The 24,029-nt window shown below is 39.5% G+C and overlaps 1 protein-coding gene across 2 annotated transcripts in view; it reads left to right on the top strand.

Moving 5' to 3' along the window:
- The window catches only part of Gpc6 (glypican 6), a 979,345-nt gene that overhangs the window by 236,286 nt on the left and 719,030 nt on the right, over nucleotides 1–24,029 (top strand). For both annotated transcript variants that reach the window (XM_005079407.4, XM_005079406.4), the window contains exon 2: nucleotides 12,956–13,114. In XM_005079407.4, coding sequence (XP_005079464.1) covers nucleotides 12,956–13,114 — 159 coding nt within the window. The remainder of the gene's footprint in view (nucleotides 1–12,955; nucleotides 13,115–24,029) is intronic.

Raw genomic sequence — 24,029 nt, 5'->3', positions numbered from 1 at the left:
TGTTGTCATTTATGCATATGTGGCGAATCTATGTGTGTGTGTGTGTGTGTGTGTGTGTGTGTGTGTGTGTGTGGCATTTGTCAGGGTGCTGAGCCACTCTCTACCTCTGTGCCATTACATGGAACACAATGGGCTGGGCCATATGCTTTCATCTGTATAGTTGAATCAGTCTTTACATTGTCTTCCACATACGATATCAAAATTCTCACAATTTAATTGCCATTTCTATTGAATGTGAACCTAAGCTAGATAACCTAAGGCTTGAAATGTAATGGAATTTAATGAAGTCTTCCTAAAAAGATACAGCTGTCTGAAAACTGCTGCCTACTATAAAACATTTCATTTACTTGCTTGTAAGAATTCACTAAAAGTTTCTCTTTTCTGAGTTCTACCCTGAGCTGGAATGATACTGTACTTTCTTTATAAAAACAGGTTTTTTTAAAGTTCAAGGTTTAACCCCAGGGGAAGAGTATTTCAAAGGTGAGAATGGTCCACACACTAGAAGGAATTGTCTTAGTTCTGGGAGAGCACTCCTCTCTGTGAAACTACTGAATATATTAAGCACCAGTCCCTAACGAGGCAGTCACTGTGTTCTCCAGCAGGACTTTTGTTTCAGACCTATTGGTACTTCACAGCTCGCTTGCACTTCTGGACTCCACTGGAGCCTGAAGAACTACAGCTTTTACAGTTGTCACATCTACTTTGGACTGTTGCTCTATGCCAGCATTACTTTTGAGAGAAGAAGTCCCATGGGCCTCCATGGCTTTTAGTACTGTGTGATCGCCCTTGGAAAATGTTAATAGATTGTGACAAATACCAAGATAATACATTCAGCATAGTTCTGTGGAGACATTGTTGGCAAGGCTGTGCTTAACACGTGACTCTGTCTGGCTCCACAACTGTACAAGGTACCTTGCTTTGCTGTGCTTTTGAAATATAATAACATGCATGACATATGTTTGCAGTCATCTATTAATAACAGACCTACTCCATATGTTGAGAAGAGGAGTAATGCATTTTTCTACCCGCCAGCCCCTTGGCATGAATTTTTTTTATATTTGACCAGCCACTGTGTATGCTCACCAAAAGACTAGAGTTTGTTTTAGGAACCTTAAAGTAAGTATCAGTTAGCACCAGCTACTGTGTTTTGTTTCACTTTAGATATATACTTTAGAACAGGGCTGTGGATACCTTGTAAGTCACTGAAGTAGTTGCTCACCTTCTCCAGTGGGAAACCACTGGAGACTTTCCTGGTTCTGGGTGGCATCTGCTCCATTTATTCTCTTTGGTCGTTTTTATCATCCTTAGGTTAGATAACTGCCATGGTATCTCCATTGCTTCATCGTTTCATGGTAACCTCTGCTGTTTCTGCTTCCTGTCTCTTATGGGTAATATCACAGTAAACATGGATGTTGAGATACCTTTGTGGTGTATCTTAGGATCTTTTGAGTATATGCTCCAAAACAGGATCAGATAGTAGTTCTCTCTTTCACTAAAAGTTTCTTCATACTGATTTCTGAATAGCTACAGAAGGTTATGAGTTTCACTATCCTGATTGGGTTGAGAAAGAATCTCAAAACCATTTGAATTTGCATATACCGAATGGCTAAGAATGCTTAACAATTTAAAAGAATATATTTATCTTTATTTACTATTTGTACTTCTGATAGGGAATTTTTATTTACTGGTGTGGTTTTTATCAATTCTTCAAGTATTATATGTATTAACTGCATATCTGAAGTATATTTGATCCCATCATGTCTACCTGCTCTACGGTTTAGTTTAGCTCTGAAATTTCTTCACTGATGTTGGTTTGAAAGTTCTGTTTGCAGATGAGAGATCATACTTAAGTCTATTCCACTACTGTAGTATTGTTACCTGTTTGACTTACCATTCCTTTTAGTATACATTTCATGATATTGGGACCCCCAAATTTGGTGCCTAAATACTTATATTTGTTACATCATACTGGCTGATGGTTTTTGCTTTGATTTTTTTCAATTTCCACAGCTGTTGGTATGTAGGTGTCCTCTAGCTTTTTGTTTACACATTTCCTATTCCTTTCATTGTATATAAGTCTTCCTGTTGAACTGTCTGCACTTGGAGTTTGATTCCTATTATTATTTGGAAATATACTAATAACAGATTTTACTGGGGAGCTGGCCCAACTTTACCATCCAGTAGAAGATGCCGGTCTACTTCATTCGTATCCCTAACATTGTTCAGAGCTGCTGGAATTGGGGCACTAATTGGAAACAATGTGGTTTGTGTTGCTTTTAGAGCAATATGGATTAATAATTAAGCAGTGAAATGAGAGAATGGATTAAGGGAAAAATTTTTAAATTATGAATGAGAAGAAATGTACATGAATTTACTGAAGTGAAAATATTGTAGTGAACTTGAATATAAAGAGAGGACAGCCACAGTCATATACATAAAGCACCAAAACATGCATAGAATAGCAATATAAATGTAGATGTAAAAGGAAGGAATACTATGAAATAGAATGTATTACTACTTCAGTGTTTCTTCCCCTCATGTTTGGAATGGTGTGGATTTTTCCGTACCCCTCATGTGACCTTTCTACCAATCACTAAAGCACTGCGGATGACTCCCAGTCTAAGTAGTGCAGACACATTAAGTCAATTCATTCTGCCCGGCGATAGGGAAATCAGTGTGGAAAGTCTACTTTACCCAGTCTGAGGCACTGTCAGTTACATGTATCTCACTGATATTTGATGTGTCTTTCATTGACCAAGTGGGACTTTATGGATTGAGAGTCTCGGGTGGTATGGAAGATGTACCCACTCATGTCATTCACCGCGTGGGACTTTGTGGATTGAGAGTCTCGGGTGGTATGGAAGACGTACCCACCTATGTTTACCTTATTCACTGGGAGGAATCAGTGCTGCACATTTCAAATACTTCCACGAGCTCAGCACTGCACTCAGGAGTGCTGGTGTTTCTGCCACGGATAGTGGCCAACTAGAGTCAGGCAACTGATTGCCAATGTGCTCTGTGGAGATTTGATCTTGAGAGTCTGCTGTGCTCCACAGCTTGCTCTGTTCTGGTGTTCTCAGCCTCTGCCTGTATCTCTGGCACCTGGTTAGACTCTCTTGAATGTCCGTGTTATAAAGGGGAGAACATCTCCCTGACAGTCACTGCTGACCATGGTCTTCCTGAACATTGTGGTACTGTTGGTATTGGTTTGGTCAGTTCCTTGTCAAGAAAATATCACCACCACCACCACCACCACCACCACCACCACCGCTGCCGCCGCTGCCGCCCCCTAACACCTCTGAGTTCTTTCTCTTACAGCACATGAGCCTATTATTTGCATTCCTAGCCTCATGCTTCACCGGTCACACGGAATCAACTGTTAGCCCACCACGCTACACACAAGTCTATTGTCCACATTCTTTAAGACACTCTTCAGTCTAAGACATCGGTGACTGAAGTTAAGGAAATGTCAATCGTATTTAAAATTAGAATCAAAGAGGCTCTGGCCACCAATGGTAATTAGTGAGGATGATGGCATCACTGGACATTTTCAAGCAACAAAGCCTCTGTATGTGGTTTCTTTTTTCAATAATTGACATGAATTACTGTGTTTTGATTACATGTATCAGCCAAAATATTATCTCAACAAGCACTCTCCATGTGAGCTTATAGATTTAGCTAGAATAAGGCAGCAAAGCATATTCATTTTGTTCAGGATCATTTGCTGAGCTTTTAAAGGTCATTTTTTTTATCACTAATGCTTTTTTGTAGCAAAGTCTTTGTGTAATTTTTGGTCAAAATTGGAGATGGGTATCCTAGCAGAATTAGTTTAGGGATGAATTTTATGGCAGCCATCCACCATTCCATGTAACTCAGAAGTTTTCTTTTATGACATGAGAACTATGAAAAACAAGATTAATTTGGAGGCAGAAGGAAGGAGAATTTATTTTGGTTCTCCACAGGATGTCTACATCCAAACTTGCCAATTTCAGTCATTTGTAGTGAAAGGTTTTGAGTCCAGTCCTTGCCTGAGCTTTTTCTCTTCTTTTCTGTACAGTGCACTGGAAAAAGGGTTTGAAACATCCCTCCTCCTCCACAACAGGTAGCTAATGATTCATCCCGCAAAGTGTACTTTTTCAAGCCCTATTTTGTGTTTAGGAAAGAGAGTGAACCCTAGCGCCAGTAAACTGGAGCAGCTTCTAGGAGTGTACCTAGAATAACCGTGCAGCGTTCGTTCTTCTGACACATTAATACACGCTCACTCAGCTCTGACTATTGCCTCCCTTTCTGGGAATTTCTCAGAAGTTGTTTATGGTGGTGTGATATGGGTGCTGGTTTTGGTTTATTCTGCAGCCATTTCTCTTTTCTGCTTACCTCTCCAGAAGCTCTCAGCAGAAGGAGGTCTGAGGAATGTTGAACTTGATGTTAATCAATGAGATTTTCAAACTGGAGGCTATGCCAAATTTTCTGAGATAATTGATTATTGTATGCATTACCGGCACATTCATAAAGCATTACCAGCCAGTATTGACCAAGATAGAAAAAGTAGATGAATGTGTTGATGTTGTGTATCAGCAGCCAATGATGATGAACCAGTAGATCATATCTTAATGACATAAAATGTTTTTTTCTAGAATTTGAAAGGCTGTTATGTTTAGTTAGCCTGACTCTCTTCATGGCAGGTATCTCTTATGGTTCCTTCTATTCTTTGACATGACTATGTAGCGGCTATTTTTTTGTAAGCCACCATGCCGTGATTGAAACCTTCCAGAAAAATGAAAATACCACCTCCTTTGAAACTTTTAGGCAGCCTTGCCTTTGTGCCATTATGAATTTTGTTCATGATGTATCTACCCTAGAGTCTATGTCTATTTGACTACCAACAGGGAATACTCTTGTGTATTAATCATATACTTTGAATGATGCCTGTATGTGTCTGTAGTATTGTTGTAGAAAAAACTGTGTTTATCATGTATTAGCATTTTCACCAAGTTACCATATCAGATATGCCATATTTTCTGAGATAGCATCTGTGCAATTTGTGGTATTTAAAGTGTTGTTATAGCATACCTTTCTTATTCTGTATTTTTAGCTACTTTTATTCATTATAGACCAAACACGTAGCTCCTCTTACAGTCACCTCATTTTTTGGTACAGATATCTACTTATTAATGTGGATATTATTTTAATGGCATGCTTTTACATTTTTACCATTAAAATGTAATTGCGGGATTACATTCATTTAATACCTATGTATATAGTAGCAGCATTAGCAATAAAATGATATAGATGGAGAGCTCAAATACATTTTCATAAAAGGTAGTTTGAGTGACAGCGTATTTAAAAATCACCATACACTCAGTCTGTACAGCAGAATTCCTGGAGTCCTCATTAGCATTGCCTCCTTCCTCTGGCTGTGTCATTGTTTACCAATAGTCTTTTTATTAACTGTTTCACGTTGAACATATATATTTTCATTGAATTTATACAATGGATGTCCATTACTTACATTCTGGTGTTGATTTATTTTATTTCCTTTATTTGTTAAACCAAAACATGTATGAAGTCATTACTGCTAGGTGCTGCTGAGCTTAGTATTAGGAATATAGTTGGGGACGTGACTTAGAACTCAGTTCTCTGGTAGATCTTCTTCTTGTAGAAACACGGATATACTGAAGAGCAGTGAAGTGTGAATTGAAGACCGCGGGCAGTTATTACTGGCCACAAGCATTGGCATCTTGACTTTAGACACTGGATGATCAGGGCAAGGCCTGAGTGATGGTTAAATGAGAACTAAAGGGATGCAATCGAAAGGAAAAGGCATAAAATGGAGGCTTGTGGTTTCTGACAAGGTAGAATAGGAGCCTCTCTCAGTATGGCCTAGCATATAACTTAGCACACTATTCAGGTGCCGTCAATATTCTATTTGGCATCAAATTTAAGGACAATGATAAGAGATGAACAGGAATGTAGGTGTTCCCATGAGTGACCGTGAGTGATGGTGCATTGAATTGCATAGTATAATAAATTTACATGTGGGTGGATTTGGCTATGCTGTGGATTTATCTTAATCATTGCAGAGGCAATTGGTTTAGATTCTTTTTTGTATGTTCCTTTCAGAACCATTATTTAAACTTAGAGGAGGTCAGGTGGGATTTTGTAATATTGAAACTCATGAAAACTGGCAGGAATCCTGAGGAAGTAAGACACCCAGATCACAGACGGTCTACCTGAAATTTAACTTGTGTTTACTTGGTCCATTAATTTTTTTTGTATGTAGTTTGCTTTAATGTGTTCATATGTTTTCCCTTCTCCTGAGTCATGCTAGATGGTAAACCTTGCCATGACCATGAGGAATGCATTGACCTTGACTACACTTAATTTTTTCTGAAACAGCTTTTCCCTTTAAAGAAAAAATATAATGCCATTTACTCTGTCTTTTACATTAAAACTAGATCATTGCTCAGAACTTTTTGCAGTAATGTCTAACTTTCCAAATCAAATCTAATGGGTTAAGAGTTCATTTAAATCATATTGACTCATTCCTTTATTTAGTTTATTTGGGTTTAAATATTGGGTCTCTGCAGGGGTACATATGGTACTCAGTGACGTTATAGAGTCTGTCAATTCTGTCTCCTTGATAGTCGTTGTTTAAAGAAAGTGCTCAAAGGGGGAGAGCGAGAAGATGAAGTGAAAACCGTGAGTGTTTTCACCGTCACTGGTGTAGCTCTATTAAGATTATTTGAGAATTTTAAAAATCATATTGATTTTTTCAGTCTACCTTCTTTATGTGTTTTTAACATTTGACTGAGCTATGAATTTCCCTTGAATTGTGCGGAATATGTGTTTTAATTCAGGAGGGTAGTTGGTCTTGTCTTTCCTCTGGGTCCTTATTCCTCTGTGTTCCAAATATTGCGGCTGAGCTTTAATCACATGCATGTGCTAATGACAATGGTGGGATCCAGGGCTGCCTCCTGACTAGGGACATTTGAGAGCCCCTGGTTGGATAGGATGCCTGATTTTATTACAGGGTTTGAAGCAGTGTGACTTGAAAGATCCAGTTCCCCACACACAAGTTTCAGAGAGCCACCTCTTGCCCTGTATTAATTGCAGAAGAAATGCCTAGGGATGAGGGCTGTCTCTTTAACGAAGGCCTCCCATCAGTCATCTGTGAGGTAGAGACTGGTGCTATTTACCTGTGGGCATCCATCTTCAAGGAATAGTGGGAATTAAAGCAATTATTATAAATTAATGGCTCTATGAGTTGTAAAAGGTTGGATATTATGGAGTTTCATTGTCATAGAGGTAGACAGTTACTGAAATATACACTTGTGGACTGCACTATAGATCTTGTGACATTTCCAGACACGCGACCTTTTATTGCTTTCCTCTGTCTGATACCATCAGTGTTGCAGTCATGGCTTTACAGATGCCCACTGAAACTGCAGTATTTTACAGAGGGGAAAATAATTTTTCATAAAAGCTTACATGCAGTTCAGTTTGATTAGGTTCTTAATCACTCTTACCTAGACTTGGCCCCTGTACTGAATCAGTCTGTGAACCAGTTTACAGCTATTGAGCTTTGAACAGTAAATCCTAAGTTTTCGAGAGAGCTGTCATATAATTTAGTAGGAATGCTGATCCACTGTTATCAAGGTCAAAAACAAGCACTTTGTAAATTGGTTTATTGTCTATCACCACAGGATCACCAATTGTAGAAATGGTAACTTTGAGTAAGCAGAGATGAGAGAGGGATTACAGGAGCAATAAACCGGGAATTGATCGTCACCCGTGGGTGAATTTGTAGGAAGCAGTTCCTTTGATGGATGCAGTATGGGCCACAGAATGCAGAGGAAATAAGTCAGCATCCTGGTACATGGAGTCACAGAGGGTTGTGAGAACTGGTGAATTATGGCTTGTCTGTGTTTGGCAAGCAGGTCTGGAGAAGCTTAACTAGATCTTGCCAGGTTGGTCGCTAAGGATGAAATCTGGGGAGAGGAGAGACATTGGAGATGATGCCCTTCACTCTGCAGGATGAACGGCATCTTTGAACACCCGAATGTGAAGATTTGGGCAGTCCCTAAGGCAGGAGCGCCAGGTGTTTGAGGAGCTCTGAAATTTGCAGCATTCTAAAGAATGCTGCTTAAAATTCCTGTTAGGGGCTAGTGACCAGCCTATCTTAAGAACACTGAGAGTTTTTGCTTTTGAAATACATATGGAAACTTAAACTACGTAAATTCATTTTGGGAAGCAAGGAAAGGCTTTAGCATAACTCTATAGATTTATTTATAAGGGTGAAGGAGAAATACATGAAGTCTATTAAACCCATCTGAGAAAGTATTGGTTATTTGTGGTTCGTGAACATTCATAGGTCTCTGTACTCTTTGCTCTTTGCCCTCTCTGTCTCTGTAGGTTCTGCTGAGGTTCCTAACACTCCTATTATAGAACCCTCTGTGTGTGTGAGAACTTTTCAGAGAGGTATCCAGAAAATCAGATTCCATAGTACCTAGCACTACACAACTGTGTGTGGTGTGCACATATGCAAATGTATGTGCATAGTATGATTTGGGGTTACTTTGAGGGATTGTCTTGTGGGAAATGAGACCCAGGTTAGCAAGCTCACAGTCTTCAGGACAACATGACCGTCTGAAGACTGAGGTGAAAGTTGAGGATGTAAGCTTGAGGGAAAAAACATCTCAATGACACCTCCTCTCACTTTCACGGCCTTTCTAAGGATATGTTAAGACGCTTACATCACTAATCAGAACGTCTTTCCTAAGATCAGCTGGTGACAGACGTTCATTTCATCCTCAGAATGCCTTTCCTCAGGTCCTGGCTCCTAGTTTGAATTCCCAAGTGCTACAGTCCAGCCACACCAGCATAACTATTCCAATATCTCAGTAATCTGTCCATGACATCCTAGGTACCTGAACACAAGATACACCAGATAGCTGTCATGAAACACTCATATACAAACACCTCCTATAGTATGTCTCAGAATCATTTTGAAAAATAATGACGAGTAAACACAGAATTAGCATGTAGAGCCTTTACCAGGGATCTGACATCAAAAGAGGTGGTTTGAAAGAGATCCTCTGAAGCAGAATATGAATTTAGTTTTCTGAAACTTTTTTGAACATTTTTATTATGTTGAACAATGTCCCTATACAATTGCTGCCTTTAAAGATATGAAAGCATCATTTATAATATATCTTCATAGTGAAAAGTTTTGAAAAAGTGCCCATTTGGATGTCTGATAAATTGAAATTCATGGAAATAAATTGGAACCAGTCCTTTCTAAAAGTGCTGATTTCTTTTGCTTGGCCACACTTGGGTGTCATATGCAGGAATTTTGGAAGACTAACCTTTCCAGGTACGTTAACTACAATGCAAACAATCTCCCAAGGTAAGAAACTCTAGGTTGAGCCCTAACTTCTTCTAGAATATTTTGTATCCTTTTGTCTGTTTCCTTAGATGATTTGCCCCAGTAGTCAAAGTGACTAATGATATGTGGAGATACACTAAGTGATAAGTGCTCATGCCTCCCTAACATCCCTCAAATTTGTTGGATTTCAAGAAGCAGTGGGAGAACTCAAAGTCTGAAGATGACCAAGCCCGAAGCAAGGGCTACCCTTCCATCACAGCACTTTGTGTAAACTTGCCATGTGTAAACTTTTTAGCTCCTAGTATCCTGCCACCTAGCAAGGGCCTGGATAGTGATCTTTCTTAGAGTTCTCAATTTCCAGAAAACCCCAGAATGCGGTGGACCGGAGTCTGTACCGTTAGTCTTTCCAGGCTGGTCATTTCTGTTGCTTTTTTGGGATTCACACACCGAGGCCCCCAGGTTGTCACCTGTGAGGTCAGTGAGTTTGTGGCAGCAGAGCTAGCTCCCATGGCTAATGAGGTCCTGCTGTCTGCTGCCCTTAGCCACAGTGCCACTCACCAAGTCTAATTTTGGCAGTTTTCACACCCAGGGCCGTGTTTGGAGGGAGTGGGATTTGGCAGAATCAAGTTTCTGCTGTCACCACAGCACCTTCGTGTGGAAATTAACATCTGGGCATGCTTTGGGGAAAAAGCTTGACATAATTGAAGGGGACACATACAAGGAGGACAGCCTTGTGTCTTATCTCTTGGAATACAGGGGACTACTTAATGTCTCATTTATGTCCTTGTGTGTATTTTGCAGCTCCTTGTTGGAGAGCCCTTCTTTCACAACTAAATATTAGCTTGTTTACCTAAAAATTTCAACGACTAAGAAAATGTCACGAATTCACTGGTATTATCTCAACTCCCCACAAACGTGTCAAATTGTGTCATCCCTCTTGTCTTGTTAGATCTGGTGGCCATGAGTCTGTCATAGTCATTTTCACACACATTCTGTCCATCAGTGACTGATGAGTGTGTGTTCACCTAAAATTTTAGCTGTGCATTTTTTTTCTGTGTGGACTCTTAAGCTGATTGCCTTCATCCTTAGTATGACCTGATGTGTCTAGGTACTCTTCAGGAGAGACAAGTGATACATCTAATTGTGCATCACATATGTAATCGAGAATCTAAGGCAATTTGATAAAGGAATGTGAATTGGGAAATCCTTAAAGACCACTTTTTCTCTCTTTATAACGTGTAACTTTGAAATTACCACTATCATATGACATTCCCCTCCGTGCTCGAATTACTCAAGCTGAGAAAAGTTTCCATAGTCTGGGTTAGATCTGCTTGCTTCTAATGGAGGCATAGCTTTGAACATGATTACAGGAAGTTAAATAACTTTGTTATTGCGGGCTGTGAGGTCTCTATCATAACTACATTCATAGTTGCCTAATGTTAATAGAGTCTAGGAAACTATGCAAAGTCAGCGTCAGCTGGGGTGTGTTGTTGGCATTTTATGTAACGACACTTGAATTTTCTAAGACCTCATTACAACACAAATACAATTCTTTCCTGCTTTCTCAGCTTAATCATGAGTTCCACAAAAAACGGAGGTAAGACTTGGTTATCATAGAGAACATGAATGAAGAGTGCTAATGCACCCCTATCGAAACATGACATCAGGGCAAAACAAATTTTCCTAAGTTCCTCATGGTTTTTTGCTTTTGCATATTTGTGCATGTGTGTAGGCGTGTGCATGCATGCCTGTGAATGTTTGCCCACATATGTGCTTAGATCTGTAGCTTCCTGTGTGTAAATGCCTCTTCTGTTTCCTCATTGCAGTATTAGATTATTCCTGGAGAAAACATGCGCCTCAAAGGTTCACTCGTTCTTCAACTTGTTTTCTTGCCAGGAAAACCATAGAAACCATGCTTGCCAAACATGTAGAGAGAGATGGGAGAACTAGAGAAGAATAGGAGTGTTAGGTCCTTTCCCAATGGCACAGTGACATTGTTTTCCATGCTTAGATAAGATGAATGGGGTGGCCTCACCTGGTCTATTTTGTGATGGCCTTGGGGTCATCTTGTCTGAGGTCAGAGTTCTGTGAGGTGACTTGGGGGCAGTAGGAGAAGGTGAGCACCAGACTGACCTTTGAGGGTCTTGGGAAACTTGTTTTTCTTTCTTCCTATCTAACCTCACTCCTGCACCAGCAAATCCCCTGAACTGACACTCTTTCAGGACCAACTTAGAAAGCATATTACTACGTAATTAAAGCATATAGGGAATGCAAAGGTGATACGACACAATGTTCGCATTTCTATCGAGTTCTTTTTCCTCCTAGAGGAACTATGAACCTGAATTGGATGTTTCTTACTCTCAAAGATGACAGGCTTCCATTTTTATTATAAAATTATCTATGGTTTTAATAGGTTCAAATCATCTTAGGAGTCACATAAATTGTCCCTTTAATATATAAATTCTGGAATTCTGGTCTTGTATTCATAGGGAGCTTAAGTATCAAACTGTTTGTAGGTATGCGAGACACCCTACACTTAACCCTGAGCTGCAAAAAACACAAAAACAAAAACCCTCATTTATCCTGGTAAACATTTCATGTGAACTTAACAGTCATAGCATTAAGTATCTTTCCTTTGGTTTCAAGGCCCTAGAGTGAATGTCCGAGAGTGAATTCTGGTTGTCTGTGGTAGGGTGCTCCGTTGATTTTCCTTCTTCCTTCCCAGACACTCTGGTAAACACTTTTGACACGGCATGAGCCAACTACATTGGAAATTCACGTTTTGTACAGTAAAATACCATTTTATCCTCACGTGGCAAAGGATAGGCTCCTCCTTGCCATCGCACTGAAGAAAGTAATGTCTCAAGGAAAGTGGCCCCTCATCAGATTGGCTGCATCAAGCCCGAGACTCCCTCCCTTCTGCCTACATTTCTGTGCGATGCCAGCATCACAGCTACCCATCAGTGGCTTCCTCCTACCAGAACAGTTCCCACCTGACAAGAAATACCAGCTGAATAGTGTGACAGAGGAGCTCACCTTAAAAAACATTCTCCCTTTCACCTCTCAATCCCCACAGGCATCCTTGTGGGATGAAGGGGTTGGGGGGGACACAAACATCTCTTGTCCCTGTTGCCTAACAGGCTTTGGTGAAGGGACACAGAATCACACACCTCGTTGACATTTCCTAAGACAAGCACACTTAAGACTTTCAGAAACCTCTTGTCACCTGCTGTTATTTGGTACATTTCAGATGAAAACAGGGAGGGAAAAAAAAGCAGATCTTGTGAGGGCTTCCGCACACCTGCGCTTAGTTATGTGGTGGGGACAGAGAGCAAATGCCGGGGAGGGGGGCTTAACTGAAGTCTCACAGGGCCTTGGGATGGGCAAGTGCATCGGCGCTGAGGTCCAGATTGGGTCCAGGTGAGAGTCGAGGGGAACAGGTGCTCCCAGGATTTAAATAAGCTCTCCCGCGTGAGGGGGACAGGTGCCTTCAGGATTTAGTTTAGCTCCGGGCATCTCAGCAAGAGTCCTTGGCATTTCACACTGATGCCCCCTTTCTCCTCCTTGCAGGGGAACACTTGCGCATCTGTCCACAGGAGTATACGTGCTGCACCACCGAGATGGAAGACAAGTTAAGCCAGCAGAGCAAACTCGAGTTTGAAAACCTCGTGGAAGAGACGAGCCATTTCGTGCGTACCACGTTCGTGTCAAGGCACAAGAAATTTGATGGTAGGTGCCGTGGTGTGCCCTTTCCTGTGTTTCTGTTGAGTTTTTATACGGGGCTTTCGCTCTACCGGCAAGAGCGTTTTTGAGAGACGGTGGTTCCATTCCTACTCAAACTTGTGTATCGTTTGTGTGTGTTTAGCAAAGGCATGGGCATTCCTGATGATATAGAAGTGTCTTACGGGAACGTCGTAGGAAAGGACGGACTGAGCAAGCTGTTTTGTGCTATGTCCCGCCTATGTGGTCGCTCGGCACAGTTAAGCTCCCCATCTCCTTATATGACTGGCCCCAATTCAAGCTTTATGGCATTGTAACTTGTCTTCAGGTTTTCCCGTGGAGCTTTCATTCAGAAAGCCTGGTTACTTACATTTGCATGCACCCGGCACACCGATGTTAAGAGAAGAAGCTTGTCTCAGTGACGGGAACACGGACTGCTTTACTTCAGGGCTGTCCATGTGTTAATGTGACAGATAGACCGGTGCAGTAGGTGAGGTGCCATTTCCCGAGGGGCGATAACCCTCCTTCCATTCCCACATCACAAGAAAACAGCATTCTACGGTATTAAATATTTTTTTGTGTTAAAAAGCACAAAGAGTGAGGACAGTTATCGCTATCATTTCAGCTTGAATTGTCTAATCAAATCCTCAGAAAGTGTTCCAATACACTGTCTTCACCTTAGCAACAGTTTCAATAAGGACAACAGTGACGGGTATGTTTTTGGATGGCGTGTCGGTTCCTACTGGTCTAAGAAATGTAGGAACTGTGCTATGATTCATTATGAACCAGACTTGCAAGTTACGCAAGACTACCTTATTCCCCAGTGGACATGTTCCCCTGCCCAAGGCCAACAAGGGCCTATTCATCTTCTCACCCTCTTCAGGTGGAGTACCACGCATTCAGTTAGAAAAGACTTGCCAGTGTTTTCATTCCTGTTTCTCTGTAGTAAGTCAAACAGCCTACTTCATGGTTGCTTCCAACTATTATTGTAACTGTTGCCTGGCACATTTCTTCAAGTTATAAAAGGGTGGGTGCGTGGATGTACTCAGGATGTTGTTGTATTTTCCATGCTGCAGTTTCTCCATCTTTTCTACAAGGCTGTTCCAGGGCCTTCGCAGTCTCCTCTCTTGCTTTGCGTATATCTTTACCTGTGGATACAGGTGAAAGCAACTCCTTATTTAAATGTGATGCTGTGAATGCCTTTCTCCTGAATCTAAGGAGGGACTACTTGGAGGTCGTCCTTGACTGACAGATTACAAGTCCAGCGGCATTAAGGAGGCTCTGGGTTTAGGTGCCCACAATCTATCATGAAATGCTGAGACATCTTGTCCTTGATCGCAAAGAGCAGCTGAGTGTGATCTGCTGCTGCTGCTCATCATCTTGTGTTTGGAAACTAATTCTAATGCTGCCCTCCAAAAAGCGATGCTGCTAACTCTGGGACAGCATTCTGAGACCGGATTGTCTGCATCTCATAAGAAAATATATTAGATGGCAAGTAGTTTCATGAAAGGTTTGATATTTCTTTTTATAGAGAAGGAAGGCTGTTCAACTAGACCAAGCTAGATACTGTTGGCATTTTATCAATTAATCTTATATCTCACTTGTCTTAATTAAGAAACCCCGCTTTTAAGACAGGTGAGTTTTAAATTACGTTAATGCACTTTGGGATCTGTTGTCAATCATTGTGACAAGGACATTCATTTTGCTAAGATTGTATCTGACATAGTGGGTGATTAACTCTTTTGCAATGCTCTCTTTGGGTACAGGTATGTTAGATTGTCATAGGAGAGAAGTTAGGATATTTTTATAACAATGTAAACAAACAAGATTGTCATAGGAGAGACATCCAGATATTTTTATAACAATGTAACCAGATGAATGGAAACAATCTAAATGTGGTTTATAACAATGTAACCAGATGAACGGACACAATCTAAATGTGGTGCGTGGGATTAGGAAAGCTTACTTTTGAAGATAAAAGCATATGTGCAGGATTGTTACAGTAATGATTCTACCTTTCCCTCCATCTATTCTGTCAAATGATTGTATGATCTATCTTACTGAACCATAAAGGCAACCCTAGCTAGTAGACCTCTACAAAGATGGAGCTGTCAGTGAAACCCTAGGTGTAGTGCATACCAGGCAAGTAGCTGTGCCTCTCAGCTGTAACTCAGGACCTTACCCTGCTTTCCCTGACCCTTTCTATCTCCCTCTCTTTTTTTAAGACTAGACACTCTCCCAAGGCATTTCCTGGTACTCTATGTGGTCTTGACCACAGAAGGACTGTGTATCTGGGTTCAGCTGTGGAATGTTACCTTCCGGGTTTTCTTTTCTTGCGTAAAAACCAGAATTGTTGTGAACATCTTGCAGCTTAGTTTTAGAGACATTTAATTTGGTGAGTCTTACTGCACTATTATTGAATACAAAACATCCCACTGAAGACTATGCCCATGGTCTGCTTCCTAAGAAGTCTAGCCTTCATGTTTATAGTATATTGTCTTGTTAGCTAAACTTCTCGATAAGAAAGAAACTACCATTTGATTTGTATCTGAGAACATTGATTCCTATGCTCATTAGGGATAGTATCCAGGTCAGTTGAACTTGACATATGTGATCTCATCCATAGTACACAGAGAAGCTGCCATTGATCACAGTGGACATTAGTCTCATTGTGGCCTCCGTGTTTATATTAGAAATGTCTTCTTTCCCTTGGCCTTTCCCACCACCACCCAATAATGCTGATTCTATAGAAAATTGAAACTTACCATAACATTACATACTAGTATCACTCTGTTTTTCTCAGTTGTTCATTAATATTCTGGGTAATACTCAGAAGATACTACTGTGTGTGATTATAAATAGTTTTTAAGTGATGGGAATATAGTCATGAATATATTTTAATTCTTCTACAGATTTCCAAACTGTCAAGTTTTGCTTGAAATTCCATTAACCTAATATCTGAAAGGCAAGGAATATATGTTGTCGTGTGTAGAAATTGTATTGGCAAATAATTATCTGGGTAGATATTTTTCCTTAGGGATAAAAATTACCGGGAAACTGGGGGCTAGTCACTTCAAAGCTCAACAGAGCTGCTCTCAAGATGTCTTTTATTAGTGAGTCTATGTTTCTGTTTCTCTCCCTAGGCTTAAATCATACATAGCAAGTATCCAAGGGCACTTAGCTGTATTCACAACATTATTCCCTTACTTCTGACCTTTGTCTGCCACACACCTCAGAAGTTCAAAAACAAGCAGCAAGATTATGTAGAGATGCCCACAAGGAGAGAGCCGTCCCTGTGTAACTCACTCATGTAGGTAGGCTTCTGTGTTGAGCGACCACTGGGTCTGTCCAACTTACATTTGATTCTAAGTCTTCCCTGCTTTTATGCGTCTATGTGACTTGTTTTTTAAGAAGCCTTCTGAGAGTAGTAATAGTCACCAGAAGCAACACATGGCCTCATTCTTCACATTGTAAAATGCTCGCCCAAATCGTCAGGGTTAAGCTGAAAGGCAGAGTCATGCACGTGTCCAAAGGCAGAATCAGAATTCTGTCCTGAGCTCAGCATTCCTTCTTGTTTCCTGTCTTCTGCTACCTCTACCCCAAAACCTAGTCTCATCTGTGTTGAAATTTCATGGCCAACCAGCTAGCTATGTATCCCTCTCCCTTGCTTGTCCTGACCTGATTATGGTGGTGAGAAAATAAAAATCATTTTCAGGAAAAAAGAAAAGCAGTTACAGATATTTTAATCCCTGCCCCCCAAAAAAGAAGGAAAGAAAGAAAATTACTCACCTAAATATAGTTCAACTCTCCAAGGAGCTGGAAGCCTCCAGAGGGGATGTACCTTGCCAAGTTTCCATCAAGAGGAGGAAACCAAGATTGTAACCTGATACCTACATCAGTTTTATAAATAGCAGTGTTGTAGGAAATCAATATTTAGTTTGTTTTGAGTAGACACTGGTAAACCTTTGCTGATGCTTCCTTAACAAAACAATTGCAATAATTGTGCATTTAGATTCTAGTCACATTTTTGGAAAAGGTAGAGACTGCATTCAGTTGACCAAAGTTAAAAGATTACAAAAATGACATGACAGACTATGTTTCCTCCTCAGCTTATATAAACAGCAGGACTCTATCATGGTGTAGGTGGTCGAATCCTGTTCCTAGAAGGCCAGTGGAGCACAGTTTACTCAGAAACAGAATATTTTTCTTTAATCAATGTATTGTCCTTTATATTTATTCAACCTGAAACTTACATACAATTTGGACTTTCTATGACTCTTTTTGTTTGCTTGTTGTTGTTTAATATTTTCATCTTGATCTTATTATTGAACCTTTCTTCATGATTCTTATTTATGGAACTTAATTATATTCATTTGTCCAGATTTTTGGCACCCAGCAGATATTTTAAAAGCGAACAAAAGAATAGTGATTTCCATTCTTATACAGAACTGTAGAACGTATTCTATAGCAACACCCTCAGAATACCCATTGCAATGAAAGCAGAAATTATTTATGTACTGGGGTGTAGCATTTTCATGGTGCAAGTCTACTCATACTTTCTTTTAAAATATCATTTCTCATCTATGTACTATAGAGATGACAATAATGTAATGACTTCTTTAAAATATAGTCTAATTTTCTCAGAGAATGCACTTACATGGAATATTAAAAAACAAAGGAGTGTTCCATATGCTGATAGACTATTCCATATTTTTTTCACATTGTTCATATTGTATATGTGTGAGAGTGTGTGTATAATTGCAATTTGAAAAACATTCTATGCAGATGGATAACTATCAGATAAGTGTGAATTGTTTTGAAAGACGGCTAATCATGTCTAGAGCATCTTCATTGCTTGTATGAGGCCATCTTTTGAGAAAGAGGTAAACATTTCATTCTCATTAAAAGCATGGTTGAGTGGGCATGCTAATGCACACATGTAATGTCATAGTGGATGTATGGGGGCAGGAAGATCAGGAATTCCAGTGCAGTCTGGACTATGTAAGAACTTGTGTCAAACACAGAAGAAAAATAAAGGCACAGATTTGACCTGTATCCTAGAAAAGATGACTTTGTGATATGGACAAAGCAGTAATTTATTCTCTTAGAGATACCATGAAAGACTTCTTAAAAGAGATAACTATCACCCTTAAATAATGGGTGTAGAATGTGTTTATTCACTTTGGTTTAGCTCTTCTAACTTGTGCTCACGTTGAAAGGCTACAAGTCAGTTGAGTCCATTTTAAATATCTGCTGTTCTTCAGAGAGCTGCCCTTATCATGGGCATCAGTATTTCTTGGTAAAGCTTGGAGAGAGACTAAAACGTTGAGGCGAGATGCCCACTGAAGTGTTAGGTGAAATTGATGCGTGTCATTTCCGGTTAGGTAGGCTATCGTGAAACTCATGGTCATGATCAATTTCCCTGTATTCGTATCTGCTATCATTCTCACCTGGTTCCTATTGCTTATCCCAAACAATATTTACTTACCCAAACTGTCTTTCTAATAGATTTCCCCAGAAATTCAAGAGTAATAAGTGCTTCCTAATGAAGCATGTCTAGATGGGCACACCTATGTAATGCTGCCTTCCATTAGTTATCAAAGTGCACTGGAGAATATCTACATGGCTTCACATATGTACACATTCTTCCCATTTCCGTCATGTTGCCTCAAGAAAAGAGAGGTGTAAAATTCAACTTCTTGTGCTACTTGTTCTTCTGTTCATTGTGTTATCTATAATTCATAAGGGTTATAATGCTAACCGTCATAGGAAGCAATTAGTCGAATGCCTCCTTTATGTTTTCTAGATCATCACCACAGTGACTTGTTTCCATCAGCAGCATAGACTTCTTGAGGTCAGAATGTTTTGGGTGGAGTGTAAAAATCACACAGATGTTCTCTCTGGCATCAGAAAGTAATCCAATCGCTTTCCCTACAGGCAAGACCTCTGAGAATGAAAAAGCCCACTTTGACAGAGATAGGGAGCATGTTTATAAACCACAGTGACCCTGGGCTGGTACAAGGTCAAACACGATGACCCACATTCACAGAATCCTTAAGTATAGGTCACAGGGAGGTCAGGCCTTTGTCAAGTGGAATTAGCTTCCTTTCTCCCATCCTCCATAACTTCCCCATTCCTTCCTTCATTTCATCCCCCTCCCCACTTCCTCTCATTCCTGTCTTTAGAGTTTGGTAGATCTCTCAAACACAAGGACACACAATGTCCATCAATTGCTTCATAGATTATGTCAGCAACCACAGGCACTTTTCTAATTCTTAGACCCTCCTACTCCATACCTCACATTAGCTTATGATGCATTCTTCTCCAGTGCAGTTGAAACAAGATAATTTTTATCACCAATCGTCTTGCACATTGGTTTTTCTGAGGAACCGTTTCATAGACAAACCAATTTCTTTTAGATATTGCCTTATCAGATGCTGAAGGAAGCCTAACCAGAGCGTTCCCAGTCATGAATGTTAATGAGAAGACAAGTGTCTACTCTCTGCCAGAGATTCTCCAATGCTTTGAGTAGGTGTGGGTACATCACAGGAGAAGTCTTACTTAAGTTAAATTGATCTGACACTAAATAGACAAAAAAATGATTTTCTTACTTGAATGAAAAATATTTAATGGGCATATAAATCAGAGATTGCTGGAAGTGCTTTCCTTTTCTGGTCAGAGAAACAGTAGCACTGGTCTGACAACACCATATGAGATACAGCACCTTCTGCAGAGCAGTCAGCTGAGCACTGGGCGATGGAGTAGAAGGTATTGGTCCTACAACCGACATTTGGTATCCATAGTTACTTGATCTTCCTAAGTGATGAGAAGTGGGAACAGAAACTTTTTATTTTCATTCCTGTGCTGGAACAACATACGGATTTCCATTTCCAAGCAAATAAAATGTCAAAGCCATAAACTCACCCCCACTGATATTTTGTGTATTAAAAGATTTGAGATTCAAAAGAAAACGATTCAGGTGAATCTTTCTTTTCATTTCTAATTACCTTGTCATTATAAGGAAACTGAGGAAGGTCTGCTGATAGCCAAGGGATGGACCAAACAATGGTGCTCGCTGAAGTTTGTTGCTGGATTGATGGAGTAGTATGAGAACATACCAATTTTTCTTTAAATTCTAAATCCATGAGAATATTTCTATGTGTGCTGTGACTGGAACACAAAGATTGCTTATCCTAGGAAAGTGCTCCAACACCAAGCCACATCCCCCTTACCACACAAATTATTGTTTTGTATTTTTGTAAAGCAGGTAGGATTTGTAAAGAATTGTGAAGTTACAGATTATGGATTCCTAGAACGGAAATTTTCTGCTGGCAATGCTGCTCTCATTCGTGTGTGTGTGTGTGTGTGTGTGTGTGTGTGTGTGTGTGTGTGTGTGTGGTGTATGAGAGTAGCCACAGTACATTACACAAAACCCATTGTTTTCCAATCAGAATGGCACATGCTACTTACTCAGTCAATGCCACTGACCTGATTTCATCTAAGCATCTACAATTGTATTCCTTCAGATAGTGTCTGTGATGATTAGTGCAAACCGGGGCCTGCTGGAGCAACGTTCTGTCCCTAGCTCTTCACCGACTGTAATTCAAAGTGTTAACCTTTGTATTGAAAATGTGTGGACAGTGGAATAAGGAAGGTATTGGTTGAAGCTTGGATGTGGAAAGGCCCCCATCATGCATTGTGTGTTAAAAGTTTAATCAACTTGTGGAAGGAGATAGCTATGGTGAGACCATTAGGAGGTTGAACCTAGTAGTTTAGTTCATTGAATATCCATCTTCGGGATGCATTGTAGAGCTCTTGTCCTTTCTTTGTTCTGTCTTAGGCTTTCTTTCCTTGATTTGAATGAGGGGGTTTTCTCTCCTTCACACCCCAAACATTCACCAGTAGATTGTGAACTAGAGCCTCCAGTAGTGTGACAGTATACATCGTTTTTCTGTATAAATTGATTAGGGAACCATATTAATACTATATTAAAAATAACCTTCAGGATTCAGAAGGCAGTACAATATTTCATAAAATATATTACCAGTAACATTTCTCTATCATTTTCATTGCTAATAACATTTCTCAACATTGTCCTAGCAATTTTTGGTTGTACAATTGGCACCAGCAATGAAAAAGATGGTTGGGCATTTCAGCAACTGAAAAAAAGTAAGTGTTCCCATGAGCATTAAATTTCCTATGACTCTAAAATTCTGTTGCATGGGAAAAAGATCCCATCAAGTGTTGAGGAAGCATTGTTTACCAGGTTAGAATAATCCTACTTGCTCCATAAAGTTCAGATCTTAAAAGTAAACATTTATTGTTTGAGGACATGCCATTTTTATTTTTTCAAAAGATTTGTTGAGTATACAAATATTAATCTTCAGAATGTCTATGCCGATGGAATCCCATGACTTCCATGCTTATTAGTTGTTGAATAGCAACAACTTTAATATTGAAGGAACACTTTGATGTAGGATAGAAATAAGGGCTTTAAACTCTTTATATCTTTAAAGAAATAGTCATCGGTTTATTTATCATCTATCTATCTTATCTATCATCTATGTATCTATCATCTATGTATCTATCTATCATCTATCTCATCTATCATATATGTATCTATCATCTGTCATCTATGTATCTATCATGTATCAAAAAAGAATCATTCTGTAGTGATTACAGGAATCTGCTGTATCAGACTTGCTTTCTCCCCCACCACACTTTATTATTTGACACCTCATCATTTTTATCTTATTTAGTATTCTTTTGAAATATGATCTATTGAATATTCTCATGTTGAGGTTTAATCTCACTATATATAGAAATTCTGTCTGCTTTTCCGATTTTATCTTCCCCTACTTGACTTAATATGGAGCATAATTAATACGGCTGTAGTGTTGTCTCACTGTGGTACTCACCTGTGCAGACCCAAGGGCACACACTGGCTAGATGAATTGCTTAAGGTCCTTTAATAAATATGACAGAAGAAAATAGGGAGCCTTGAATTCCAGTTATCTATTAATTCTCAGGGTCCATAAACCAGGAACTCCTATTTGATTTCCACAGCACTTGTTCCAGATAATTTAATGGAAGTAATTTTAAAATCCTAAGACAAAGATGGACTTCACTCTTCACTGAGAGTAAAGCTCATAGAAGCTCTTTCCTTAAAGTGCAGGATGATGGTGGGCAGATGCTGCAGTCAGCAAACTGCTCGCAGTGCAGGCATGAGTACCTGTGTCCGATCACCAGAACCCAAGCTACAATGCCAGCTATGCTGTACTCTTTAATCCCTGCGCTGGATAGACAGGAGAGGCAGATGGATCCCTAGAGTGAACTGGTTAGCCAGCCTAAGCAAACCCATGAGCTACTAGCCAGTGAGAGACCCTGCACCCCCACAAATAAAGTAAATGATTTTTCAGGAATCATGCCTGAGGCTGAACTCTCAAATTCACAGGTGTACCTGCATGTACACACACACACACACACACACACACACACACAGAGACACACACACACACACTTATACATGCACAGGAAGGGTTAGGAAGCACATTCTCCTCTTGAGTAGTCATTCCTATAAAAACTCTGACTTTCAGTACTGAAGATTATGATTGTCTGACCTTTGTGGAACACAGACATCTTTATTCTGCAGAAGCATTTCCCAGCTGTGACTGAGTCCTCTCTAGGCTAATTACAAATATAGAAAGGTAAGCTCCAGAACATGATAAATATGGATGTCTATGATGTCATGCAGGCACAGACCTCTGCTCTTAAGGGATCAGAGAATAATGGGTTTTATACATTAAGCACATTTCTGATCTTTCCTACTCAGTATGATAGTAAATTATACTCGAGAACCGCAACGTACTTGGACTTAGCAGATCTATACCATATATTTTATTTTGATGTTTTCTAACTTATGATTTATGTCCTAATTTTTGGTATTGGTAAATTGCTTTCTAAATTTCTGCCTTGCTATTTTTTCTTAAATACTACTAAAGTCAAATGATTTCAATTTTACTATTACTTTCTGACCTGAAGTTACAGTGCTAACTACAGGAAGTTTCATAACTTATTAGGCTATAAATTTAAAGTTGATACATAGTTGACATAAAATAACAACAAAGTTCCAACAATTGATAAATGGGATAAAATGTTATAATGTCTAATATCCAGTTTCTTATTCTTAGGTATTTAATTAAGTGAAGAATGAAAAGCAAACAGGTTGACAATGCTGAGTATTGAAGTCAAGGACTCACACAAACCAGGCAAACATTCTTCCAGGGGCTTAAGGTTGAACACTTGAAATTTTAAAATGGCAATTCTTGTATTTTATGTAAATATAAAATCAAAAGTGGATTCCGGTACCTGAATGCTGCAGAACATTCTCTATTTTCTTGAGATGACATTCCTTTCCCCTAGTCCTTTCAGCATTCTGTGATTTTCACTGTGGGCACATTCACAATTACCATTTGTCTCTTTAGAACACATATGGAATCCAATAGTGACAAGCTTAGGACACTTTTGTGATACATAATATGCAACATATATTTAAAAATACATTAATGAAGTACCCAAAATAAACTGTTCCATGATTATTTTGATGTAAAGGAAGTAGAGATGTAAGGAAAATATAAGTGTGGGATTTGAGAAATATTTAACTATTTCCTTAACCAACCCCTAGGGTTGGCTAATCTTACCTACACAATGGTCTGGTAAGCCATGCTTGATTTCAATCCCTGGAACTCTGTAAGTATTTCCAAATGGAAGTAAATACTAGTCATTTCTCAAAGATTATAAAACCATACAAAGTGAAGTCAGGCAAAACCTCCAGTCATGTCCAGGATTTTGCTTAATGTATAATGCCTAAAACTCTAAATCATATTCTGAAACCAAAGGAAAAGAAGAGCCAAATACAATGTTT

This window comes from Mesocricetus auratus, unplaced genomic scaffold, assembly GCF_017639785.1.
Source record: "Mesocricetus auratus isolate SY011 unplaced genomic scaffold, BCM_Maur_2.0 Super-Scaffold_2245, whole genome shotgun sequence".
Classification (NCBI taxonomy): Eukaryota; Metazoa; Chordata; class Mammalia; order Rodentia; family Cricetidae; genus Mesocricetus; species Mesocricetus auratus.
Note: the sequence above shows the minus strand (reverse complement) of the source record. Positions and strands in the feature narration are given on the sequence as shown.